Source organism: Thunnus thynnus, chromosome 21 (assembly GCF_963924715.1).
Source record: "Thunnus thynnus chromosome 21, fThuThy2.1, whole genome shotgun sequence".
In the NCBI taxonomy this organism is placed as follows: domain Eukaryota; kingdom Metazoa; phylum Chordata; class Actinopteri; order Scombriformes; family Scombridae; genus Thunnus; species Thunnus thynnus.
In genome coordinates this window covers 19,083,682-19,096,557 of record NC_089537.1, presented here as the reverse complement: position 1 = coordinate 19,096,557, position 12,876 = coordinate 19,083,682, and the positions used below count along the sequence as shown (strand labels likewise).

The 12,876-nt window shown below is 38.1% G+C and overlaps 1 protein-coding gene across 7 annotated transcripts in view; it reads left to right on the top strand.

Annotated features, from left to right (window-relative positions):
• The window catches only part of ntng1a (netrin g1a), a 105,310-nt gene extending 96,697 nt beyond the window's left edge, over positions 1 to 8,613 (top strand). For all 7 annotated transcript variants that reach the window (XM_067578077.1, XM_067578076.1, XM_067578079.1 and 4 more), the window contains one exon: positions 6,897 to 8,613. In XM_067578077.1, coding sequence (XP_067434178.1) covers positions 6,897 to 7,153 — 257 coding nt within the window. In that variant the 3' untranslated portion in view covers positions 7,154 to 8,613. The remainder of the gene's footprint in view (positions 1 to 6,896) is intronic.
• Positions 8,614 to 12,876: the final 4,263 nt, after the last annotated feature.

Here is a 12,876-nt window from a genome sequence, read left to right as displayed (position 1 = left end):
CTCAGTAACTCAGTTATCCAGCCATGTCACACACCAACAACACAACAGCTGAGTCAATATTGACTGCTTGACAGGCTGCCTGTGATCTGTTTGAGTATCCCATCACCCCTTTGCCAGTCCACAACAGGACAATGTCATCCAACACCAACATTTTTAAAGGGGAATGCAGGTCATTTTGAGTTCCAGCCCATTTATTACTGTCTACCGTTTGTATTTCCCCCAGCCAATTTGAAATGCATGCCATGTGTAGTCATTTTTTTTCAAATGTCACCAATTTTTCATTGTTTCTTTCAAGTCAAACTTCAGTGACAAACCTACTGGAGGTAGACAAAATAAAGTAACAGCTCTTGATAAAGGGTTTTAACTCTATTGATTTACAGAAAGAACTCTGAAGAATGTTGAAGTAACAGAATCACCATTGCAAACACTGGTTATACATGTCAATTAGCGGGTTAATAACTATTTATGTAATATCTATTCCTATTATTATAGCAAATAATTTTGCCTTTTTAAATATATATGTTTTTTGACCAATACACTTGAAATTTGGGCACAGGTTGTTTGGCATATTTGGAGCTTCCTGGTTGACAAATCTCACATGACTGATTGCCAGACTTCTAACAGCTGGTTATTCCTGCTAATTGGCATTTGACCAACCATGACCCACCCGTTGTAGCATTGTTTGTAATTGTGACTAAGTTACCTCAGAATTATAGAGCTTTTTCACAAGGCAGTGACATCTATTTGCCTACCTTGTGTAGCTCAACATTAATCTCTGTCCTGGCTAACAAAGGTGCCCTAAATAAGGTACCTCCATACTGTAAGATGACAAGATCTTGAAGGATTAATTTCTAGCGGAGGCCGCTATTTCTTCCTGTGGATGTAAGGTGATGATCTGTGTAAGCAGAGTGTAATATTATCATGAAGGATGTCAGCAAATGGTCGATTGAATCCAATCAGGGATGTATAAATTGGGAAAATTCTAAAGTCAGACACAGCCCAAACAACTACAAACACAAACCTGCATATCATAAGATCAATTAAGGCTTTATCTTTTTTTGTGATGAATTATTAAAAACCGAGGAGGTATCCTTTCATAATATGCAAGAATAACAACAAGAGAGAGCTTCTGTTGAGGGAAAATGAGCACTTTTATCTTGAGCTATAGCAGGAAGAATGTAAAGAGGAGGAATCACTTTGCCATTGGCACAAATAATGCTATTATCTTTTAAGAAGAATAATTTAAACCTCCAACATTTATTGCATGATTATTGACAGAAATGGCGGACTATTATAATTTCAATGGTGTTGTTTAAAATTTGCACTAAAAACAGAACTAAACACTAGACAGAACTAAAAGTAGTCAATGTTGTTGTTTGGTGTAATTGAATATAAAAGTGAATATGTGTATACATATATATATATTTGACATTTCTGTCAAATATATATATATATATTTGCTCAGATAACTGCATGCTCTGACAGCTTAAAATACAAATATGGTCAAATACTCAGTATTTACAAGTGACATATTCAATCTAAAGCTTTTTGATGTCATTACACATTGACATATTTCTATTATCATCATTTACCAATCTGCAATTAATTTATTATTGATCAACTGTCCATTGATGGTGCCAACAATCTATACGTATAAAATTTCAAATGACAGGTTTTATTGTTAGTTTCTCAAAGCAAAGGCTTCTAGCAGGAGTTTCTTCTCTGACAGCAGCCTCATTATAACAGAATGCAGTGCTGCCTTATGATGTGCGGGGTTTGTTTACAGGGGTTATGTAGAGGTAAAAGAGGCAGGTTTAGAGGTGCATCATAGTGTAAATTAGAAAACATCACAAATAACTGGTGAAATGCATTGAACAACACAGGTTGATGATCTAATAAATAACAATATAAATCAGATGGATGATTTGAACTTTAAAAATCAGCTTGACACCACATCGTCAGAAATAATACCATCACATAACTATTTGGTGTTTGTTAGTCTGCAACATGCAAATAGAAAGTGCTTCAGGTGCATTATTATTTAAATTCAGTGAAAAACGAATAATCAGTTTATTTTAGTAGTTCCTGACACAGATGGATGTTCATTAAAATGTACTGTTTTTGATTAATATATTCAGTGTGTATTGTGTGAATACACACTGTCAGCATTGCGCATCTGTTTCTGCACAAAAGGTAAGTGTGAAGACATAGGCTGGTATGGCTCACATCCCCTGTCATCTTATGATGCATGCATATGCAGACCCCAAGGCATTACTTAGTGAAATACAATAGTGAGCTGTACAAAAACCAGTAATTAAATGCAAATAAGAAAGTGAAAGAAAGGTATTCTTGATTTTAAACAGGACCAAGTCAAACAGATGGGAAGTCATATCCAGTGAGAGAGAGCAAAGCATGGATCAGTAGTTTAATCTGTCAGATTAGCTATGAAGCAGTGATAAAAAAAAAAAAAATCAAACCAACATTATTGTGTAACGTATTTAAATCTTTAAGTCCTCAAACTCTCAGTCTTCCTACAATGAGATCCATAGTGCAACATTGTATGCTCTTATACCTTTTACTTACATACAAATTCTTTTTTAATTAACTACTCTATTGGTGTACCCGCTCTCCTCAATCTACTATTAATTCAATTAGCATGTTTTCCTACATTTCCCAGAATGCCTTTATTTAAACCCCAAAGAATGGGGGTTCTCTGAGAAAAAAATGATGTAGTGTTATATTTGGTCGAGGACTGCACTGGGTTTATACTCTACTGTACTGACAATCTGCAAAGATGAAACCCTCGACCGCATTGCATTCTGGTCTATTGAGGCGACAGTAGAGAAATTAGTATTTCTGTCCCTGCTATGAATTCCTTTATATATTAGTGTGATGTTTTAGTAGGTGGAAGAAATCTTCTTCTGCTCTGGCAATAACTTGATAAGACAGATTTCCTCAGGAATTAGGAAAATAATCTTAACAGCAAATGGGCCCCAAAATACATGTAGCTGTTTAAGGACGACTTCTTTCTTATATTGACTACAGTAAATGCAACAAAACACCTGAAATAATGCCTGTCCAAGGAGCTTATACTGCTGATTTATTGCATGACTGAAATAGTTTGAAAACTTTTCGGACTTGACCTTCCATAGCTTCCCCAGTGCTGTGCTGTGCAGTACTCTATCTGCATGCAGACTGAAGAATGCAATTAAAACTCAAATCTCTCATCAAACACATCACAGTCCCAGACAGGCACACCTAGTTCATAGGTCCCCTCTCTAAATATTATCACTCATATCAAAAGCAAACGCAACAAATCTCATCATTTACTGCCTGTGCTGGCTCTGTTTGCATGCAGACAAATGGTTAATGTGGGAGACTGAAAGGAGATAAAGGTGCAGAGCTCTCAGCATAATTCATTCTACAGTACACCAGGAGTTTTCCTGCTTTCAACACAACTCTTCACTGATCTTTAGAAATGTGCATTTCCTGTATTTGTCATTACTTTGTTTTGTGGATGACTGCCCAGTTACCGCAATAATTCCATGATGATATTAGAAAATAGTAGCACTATCACAGTTGTTTTCCAAAACTTCCCCTGGAACAAGGACCAAACAAATAGTATGATGGTCAGTTTGTCCTTTTATATGTCCTATGCTATTACTGTTGCCTTTAATCTTATTGACCCAGCGATACATCATTGATAAAATTTGTTATTAATGCTTCTTTAAAAAAAATCAATGTCTCTGTTTAATTGGGGCTTTAGCACTTTAATGCTTAGTGCTTTGCCTTCACAGGTCAGCCATTACCTGAACTTCCCTTTGAAGTCAACTGGACTGCATTATGCAGAATTATTTTTGGACTGGTTCACCTTAAAATCTTGAAATCAGTCATTAAATGGCAGTCATTTGAAAATAGGTAGGTGTGTATCTGCCCGGTCAGCTAACACTGACCTACAATAGCTACCCTTTGAAACCAGACGGCAGTCAGTGGTTAATTAAAAATGTAAAATTTCCTTTGAAAATCTCATCTGCTGCTTAAATTGTCCCTCTTTGGAGTTCTAGAGAGAAATAAGGCATTTTTCTCCATTCATATGCTGCTTTTGGGCATAGCCTATTTTCAGGAAGACAGTGAAGCAGCTCTAATTCAAGGCTAAATACAACCTGAAAAGAACATCCATGCTGCTGAAAATAGCTGTTAGCAGACAGCTATCCCACATAGCTAATGTTAACCTACATTTATCTTCAAAACCAAGTTAGATGGATTCATATTTACTGGTAGTACTGTATGCATTATTGGACACCGGAAGTAGCCTAAACTTATACAATTCAAACAACTCGACTTTGGAGATAAATAAAACATTATCAATATGAGGTTTCTTACTTCTGGCATTACCTAACACTATACAGTAGGCCCACATCTTAAATCAACTAATAAGGGTTATTTTATGTCAAGCTTTTGCCATCAACTTATTCAGATCTTCCATGTTTCTATTTGTGTTGTTGTCTTCCAAAAGGGAACTCCCATCCTGATCATGGTGAAAATTAAATATGCTGCAAGCAAACAACATGCCGGTATTACCAGGCTCTTTCTGGAGGTGCAGTAGAATCTAAAAGCTGTCATTTTGTACCCCTTATCAAACAATGCTTGAGCAGGGCTTCAAGTGTCCCTCACCGACTAGTCTGTTGCAAATGGTTGACCTTGGGCTGCTTTTTCTCTTTGAAAATATATGCATACACATTGATGTCTTGCACAACATTTCAAATGTTTGATGAGAATTTTGAAGCATAAAGGGAATAAAAACCACTTGAATATCCTTAGAAATATGAGACATGTTAGCATTTTTTTCCTGAAAGCAGGGAAGGGAATAAGATGGACAAGATGAAAGGTCATTGTCTAATTAAAGTAGACTCTCCCGCGTCCTGATCGTATCAAGGCCTCTTGGGGAAAAACATGATTCTTTAATTAATACTCTTGATTGCTCTTCCTCCCCCTTCATCTGGGAGGAGATATTTCTCATTACCAATTTTAGCTGTTGCTTCAGCATAAAGAGAAATCCAGGTGAACAAAGGCTTTCCAAAGACAGAAACTGTTTTTTGTTTTTTTGTGATAGGCACTGTAGTTATATTTATTGACTCATTAGTTTAGTGTCTTGGGTTGGATGGGTCATGAAATTGATATGTCAATTGGAGAAAAAAAAGACAGAGTTAAGATGTCTTATTTGGATCTAGTTGTGCATTGTAATTGGTGAGCTGTGGCCTGAAGCAAAACTCACCGAGCCAAACAGCAGCTCCCTTTTCTCCAGCAAAATAGACGTTGCACAAATAGGATTCGCAGAGTCAATGTTTCTTAACAAGCCTCCCATCAAAGCCCTATTTGGCTATTCCTGGGAGACAGCATGCATCCAATCCTGAGTATTAGGAGAGAGGACTGATATTTGTTATTGTGATATTTATGTCCCATAGAGTTCATAGATTGCTCACCACATTGTTTTCCACTCCCATAAAGAACTGAAATGGGCAGAAGTGGCCCCTGTGTTTATCACAGTTTATTTGTCTCTGTTGGTTTATTAGTTTGTGCAGAGCTGCTTTGTTTGCCTCCAGCTTGCTTGACAGCTTGCCTCCACTGGGAATAGAGTGGCCTCGGTGTCCCAGCTCTAAATATACACCAATTTTCACTTGACGTTCAGTTTGTCTAAAGTCAGTGCTGTTTGGGGGAAAGCCTCACAGGCTTTGAGGAAACTGTGGATTTCTGTGCAGTAATGTAGCTGATGGGATGGAGTTTCAATCAGCTTTGTTATCAAAGAAATTAAAATGATTAAAAGGGATTTTGCTCATATAACAGAATGTTTCTGTTCACATGCAAAAGATTAGTTGAAACTGCTCTGGTTGCCAGGTATCTAAAAAGGGATACTGTATTTGATACTTGATAGATACAGAGAATAATGTTATAACTGTAGACTATAAAAGTTTTAATGTTGTGTTCATTTTTAGCCTGTATTGAAACTTAAGAATCTTCACTTTTGTCATGTTTAAATGTCAGGTACCATAATGTTCAGTTTCATGCCATATTATTATAGGAGGATGTGAAATTTCATAGAGGTTATATTTATATCAAAAGAATGAGGAGAAATCTGCACACTGTAAAAATGTGAATATACAGTATATAAGGTGGCTTTAAATTTTTAAATTTGCAGTACTTGTCAGCACCTTGAACTAGAAAACTAGGTGTAATAAGAGAGTCCTTTGAAACCTCTATGTGTAGATATTTCATGTTATTGTGCCATCTTCAAAATTATTCTGATGGGTTACATTGAAAAATGAGACCATCCCGGTGAAAGTAAGTGTATTTCCTGATGCCACCACTGGGGGTGCCAAAGTTAAATTCGACACAGAGTGGCTTTAACGAGTGTGCTATTGCTTACAATTTGCGCTAACATTACTAACCTGACTTGACCCGAAATTTTGCCTGTTTTAAATATGCTGCTTGCACTGCAGACCTTGTCATGAAATACTTTGTATTACTATATGCGTTGAAAAATTTCTGCAACTGTAGTATGTTGTATAATGAAATATATTAAAAGTTCTGATGAAGTAAATCTGTAAGAACATGTAGTAACACCTTACTTGAAAGATACTGTTAATTTTGATAACTGTTAGAATCAGAGCATTAGAGAATTCCCTTTTTCCCCGCAGTGATCATTATAGTTTTATCCAATCCTAATAGGGCTGCTGAGTTGATAATTGAATTGTATAAAATTGTCTGGTGTTGATGATTAGCGCTATTATAATGTATTTTTGAAGCATCACAGTACAATTCAAGTAAAGTGTTACCCAAAACCTCTTGAGTGTTTGATTCTCACTCTTTCTCCTGTCTTCATATTGCTTCCATCACAGCCCGGGTGTGTGACAACGAACTCCTCCGCTGCCAAAATGGTGGGGTGTGTGTTAACAACGTCCGCTGCACCTGTCCATCAGCCTATACGGGCCTGCTGTGTGAGAAGCCCCGCTGCGAGACGGAGCTGGGGGGCTGCGGGGGCACCGATTCAGGCCAGTCCTCCCTGACGCCTCCGTCCATCCCCGGGCTGCTGCTGCTGCTGCTGCTGGGCTCGGCACTGCTGAGAGAAGCCTCCTGCTGGCCCGCCGTGCTCTAAAGAGACCCATGACCTGGTGGGAGCGATACACTCCCCACCGCCTCCACCCCACCTTCCCATCCCTCTTTCAAATAATCAACAACCATTAAACAAGAACAACCATGAGCTTTCTGGACTGTACTGTACGAGCTTCTCCGCCGCCAGGCTCAATGGACACTCGCGCTGACGATAAAGGGAATGTGCCAGACAAATGAGTGCAAAAACTTTTAATTTAATTACAAAGAATATATAAAAATGAAAAAACATATACTTCTAAAAATGCCAGATATTATTTAAAAAAAAGAAAAACGAGTAACTGAGCGTTTGCCTAATAAGAGTATAATGAGCAAAGAACAATGAGACCCCGTCCCCCTCTAAGCCATACCAGGTACTTGAGCTCCTTCCAGTTTGAGAAGGGATAACTGAAGATGACAGACTTGTTCACTTCCTCTCTTATTGCCACGGCAACAACAGCTGCAACCAATCAGCTCTCGCACGAGCCGACAGTGGCCCGCCGATCCCCCCGGGATGCTTCTGTGAGTTAATGTTGGCTGGACTGACGCAGAAGAAATCTCAAAGAAACCATCCCCGCTGAATGGCAAAGACTGGCCTCTGAAACATAACCATATACTTCAATACAACAAAAAGAGGAGAAAACACAGGAAGCATTCTTTGCTGTCAGTGCATTGTGGATAGAAGGAAATCTGTCCGGACTGCCACTTTGTGACACAAAAACCCTTGCCCATGTCGATTCCTCTCTAGCTTTCTGTCTCTCCTTCGAGCTCTATCTCATCCTCCCTCCTGTTCATCCTCCCCCCCCCCCTTCCCTCCCCTTCCTCCAAATCCCCTCGCCATGCTGCCACTGACCTGTGCTTTCGTGAACGTTACTCTGTAACCCTTGTTGGTTGAAAGATTTTTTTGTCCGATGTTAGTGATGCACATGTGTAAGAAGCCCCCCCATTCCCTCCCCTTCTTACCTCTCTTCCAAAAAGATACTCCAATTAAAGCTGTCTGATTCTTTTCTATCTTAGAGCCACCACGCTCCCTACAATCATGGTCAGAGGATAGTTTTCACCCAAGCAGATGAGAAGTGCATAGAAATCCATCAGTGTATTTGCAAGTTCTTTTCTCGACAAAGCAAACAAAAAAAAAAGAGTCATGTAGTCCTTTTGTATCTTTGCCGAACTGTGATTGAAAAAAGGCAACCTTTATCTATTTAAGACATCCAAATGCAAAAGCAATTGTTTATGGTTTTCTTTTCTTTTTTCCATTTCTATCATTCACATATTTTATTTGTTAATATTACTTTTAGTTGTGCAGTTGATTTTCCTTTGTATTGGCAACGTGCTGGCATCAAAGAATATCAGTTTACATATACAGTATTAATAAAGTGTAATAAAATCCCACCAAAGGACATTATAAATGTTTTGTTCTTGCTTTAACACTTGAGAATTTAAGTGAATAAAAGTTTCAAAATTAAACTGTGTTGCTGATTTGTTAATCGCAGTTACATAATTAAGTTGTTTCTGAAATGAATGTGTGAGTTTGAGACTTTTTTAGACATTATAAAATACTGGCTGCCTGTATTGTGTAATTCTAATCAATTCAATTTTTTAACAGCTTCTGTGAAGTGTTTCCAATTGTAATAATAGGTTTCCATTGTTCTGCAGGAGTATTTATGTATCTTCTGTTGATTTTAGCAGTTCACTGCACTAAAATCCTATTTGGAGCATCTCACAAGTGTCTTTCTGTTATAGTCTGCTCTCTAAATGCTAAGATAAAAGTAAACCATTAGCAATCTTAGTTTATGACTTCTATAAAAACACTGCAGGTACTTAAAGTGCTTTTACATACTGTATCTTAATCTTGTTTATAACTGCACATATAATGTGCTCAGACACTTCAGTTGCTGCTTAGGAAGTGCTGACACGTTAGATAAACTAATATGCGATCTGAGGAACAGGAGCCCAACAAGGCCACCCTGACAAAATGATGGCATAAAAATCTGTGTATCAGCTTTGGTGATATTTCCGTGCTATTTATCTCAAATTCAATCTAGTAAAGATTTGTTTCAGTGGCATGCATTGTCGGAGGCACTGAATTAAATATTTACCACTATCGATGTCTCCCAGAGAGCCCGTGTTCAAAGTTTATATAGTGGGTCTTGTCAGACACTCGACAGTTCATCCATAACCTGAAATATTCAAGCAGCAGCTCTGGCTAAACACTCCCTCCTTTTGTTGTTGTTTCAAAAGTTTGACTCAGGGGAAAGTAAAGAACTTAGAACCACTGATTGATATGCTAATGCATCAAAAATGATAATCAGTAAGACAATATTAAGCAACTGAGACGACAAATAAAGTTCAATTTTATTATTTCTTAGTTTCACAAAAAGTATCTGACGTCATCAGACAGGAAACCTTATATGGGATGTAAATATATCTCACCTTCACAAGCTACATAGTTTTTCATTTAAGTTTTTATTGTGTTGCAACCAGTTTAATGAGAGAATGAGACAGAATAACTGATTTCCTGACATTGTCTCTTATATGCCAAATTTACTGATTCTGATATTTTATTTTCTTGTTTGTATTTGATCCAGCCACCAAATCACATCCAAATCCCAAGAGCAAATTTTATTCAAAACTTAATATTTTCAGAAATCCTCAGAGTGCTGCATACTTTATTGAAATGAAAATAAAAGACCCTCCCACACATTTTACTGGCTTCAAAGTGTGGCTCTGAGTGTTTGAGTTTCTTTATAAAACTTTCTTTACATACTTTATTCAATATGTCTTCAAGATTTCTGCTTAATTCAGACCTCTTAAGAAAATAACAATTGCTGATATGCATATACTATACATACACTGTAATAAAAGATAAGCAAATGACCAATTTAACAGTTTGCAACAATAAATCCCATTTCGGTTTAAAACTGGAAATAACTGTTTATGGACAACACAAACTAAAACAAAACTCTATTTCTTCAAGCACTGTTGTGTGTGAGAAGTGTCTGACTCCGGGGACGACCTGATAAATTCTGTCAAAGTCACTTGTTTGTCAAGGTCCCCTACAGTGGCCCTAATTTTAACCATGTGTTCAGCCCAGGTGTCAATGCACCATGCTGTGTGGAGAATTAAAATAGAGTTGATGTCGTTTGGGGAGAGGACTTCATCCTAGATATCTCACCTCCAGCAGCTGTTGGCTGACCCAACCATGAAGCATCACCGAAATACCTCGGAGCAAACCATCCCCTGCCACTGGATTATCTCCTCCCTGTAATGTGCTTTGTGAAAATGAGTGGTGAAAAGTGTTTAAAGGGGCAATGGGTGTGTGTGTGCGATTTTTTTTCCCTGCCCTGTAGCAAAAAACAGTGTGGAATTCATCTGTTGGGATTCAGTGACTCAACAAAGACATTTCACTTCATCACTTCATGTTTCTTTGGATCTGTTCTGTAATTAGCTGGCATACTCCTGTAATGTGGCAACTGTCTGTGTCAGTTACAGGCCACCGTGGCTCAAGGGGACAAGTCTCTTTGTCACATTGGTGCAGATAAGAAGGTGAGTGTCAAATCCAACAATGCATCTCAAAACTTGTCAAGCCGTCTTTGAGAGAAGTAATTTCAAAAGAAATCCAGGACTTGACCATTTCAAGTGGACTGTGTGTTTACAATTGAAGATACAAAACTGCTCATTTAAAAAAAAATCTATTTCAAAACGTTTTTTATAGTAAACCTATTGCGTCATTCTTGCAGTGAATATTGAGGCTTTTTCCAGTTGCTATCAAGCCAAGTTGCTATCTGATGCATACTTGGCACCCAAGTAAACTTTGGGGATCTTGATCCATCCTTGGATTCTTTTGTTTTTGAGTCATTTCAGCTGTCGAATATTATGCCAAACGCATCACAGAGGACACAAGAAGGCACAGATGCACATTATTGAAATGACTAAAATGATTGCCCAGAGTAAAAAACTGGATACATCTAATGTGTTTCCTGATCACAAGGAGACCAGAAAAACATTTCTACAATTTGACATGCATTAATAAGCAGAGAACATGTTTGAGACGGACTAAAGAACAAAAACATATTACAAGTAAGAGATGGATATAGTTAACAACAGTTTGCCATTTTGGGAAATACACTTATTATATATGCTCTCTTGCCGAAAGATGAGACAAATTAAGGTTTTATGTTGACTATTCCTGGCCGAGCTCAGTATCTTCTCTGAGTCTCGTCAGCAAGTTATAATGTTTTGTTTAGTGAGCTTTAGAGATTATGGTAGGATGATCACTTCACCTTTGGACAGAGCACAATTAGTTGTTTTCTCCTGCTGCCCAACCCGGCCCTTGGTGTTTGATACCGACACACAAGGCACCCTTTAGCATCTGTATGAGATGCACATGGACTTTCAACTAACTCCATTGTAAACCCATCCGCATCATTATTAGATGCTCAGAGCAACTGCTCCAGCGGTCCATTCACTCCAATATTAACCCGACCACAGCACTATAAGATGCTATGAGCATCAGTCATCTAGATGATCTATGTTAAGAAAAAGTAAAGATGGTGGTTTATTTCAGATATTTTAGCCAAAACAGGAGACAAATTCACCAAGTCCATCCATAAGACGATGCACTTCACCAGCCCTCCGCTATCAAAAACTGACCAAAAAAAATTCTCGGTATCGAAGGAGAGATAATTCAAACTGATGGCCTTAACATATACCAATTGTATCGTTGAGTTATCAAAGACACTTTCGTTTTTGTGTTGAGATATGTTAAAGATATCTTTAAAAGAAAACCTTAACACGGTGACAGTGAGGAAAATACTTCCGGGCAGCTGGTCCTCCAGTCCAGCAACTGACTGATGCTCTCGGCATCTTATAGCACAACGGTCATGTTAATATTGGTCTGAATGGACCACTGGAGCACTTGCTCTGAACATTTAATAATGATGCAGATGGGTTTACATTGAAGTTGGTTGAAAGCCCAATGCGTCTCATACAGACACTAAAGGGTGCCTTGTGTGTCGGTATCAGACGCCGAGGGGCGTTACAAAAATCATCAGTATTTGACACCTTGGGAATGAGAACAGGTTGTGCTACCAGTATTTAAGCCAGTCATCTCCTGACCATAGCATCATATTTTGCCTACAGACATGAAAGTGGTTTCAATCTTCTCTAGCATATTGCCCAAACTGTCAAACTATTCCTTGAAACTGCATTGAGTGACTTTGGCCACTACGGGGATGGACATATCATCACCTTTTAAGTTAACAAACTACTAGCAAACAGCTGCCTATTAACACATCCAGCAGGTAGTACAGAGCAATTAGCATTAGTATTCATCTCGAGTTGTGTGTTTGGTCACCATGCGAATATGGTCCATAACTCTCCTCTTAGCTCTGTTTTTGGTCTCCAACAGAAATATCTGGCTCTTTAGCTGCTAAATACTCCAGTATGTTTATCAGCTGGCCGCTAGCTTTGTTTGCCTACTGTTTGGTACTCTGCAGGTAGCATACAGTTGGTTTTTTAAGCTTTTTTGCTGAAAACTGCCAAAAATGCCCAAAACTTGCCATGAGAACAGTAAGAGTGAACCAAAACAGCAAAGTTGCAGGCCTGAAAACCAAAACAATGAGCTGAAAGTTGCTATAAAGTGCTAGAACTGAGTAAAACTGCAGGCTTATGTAATTAATTTCTCTGGCTTCATCACTACAAGCAATCCAGAGTTATCACTGAATATCA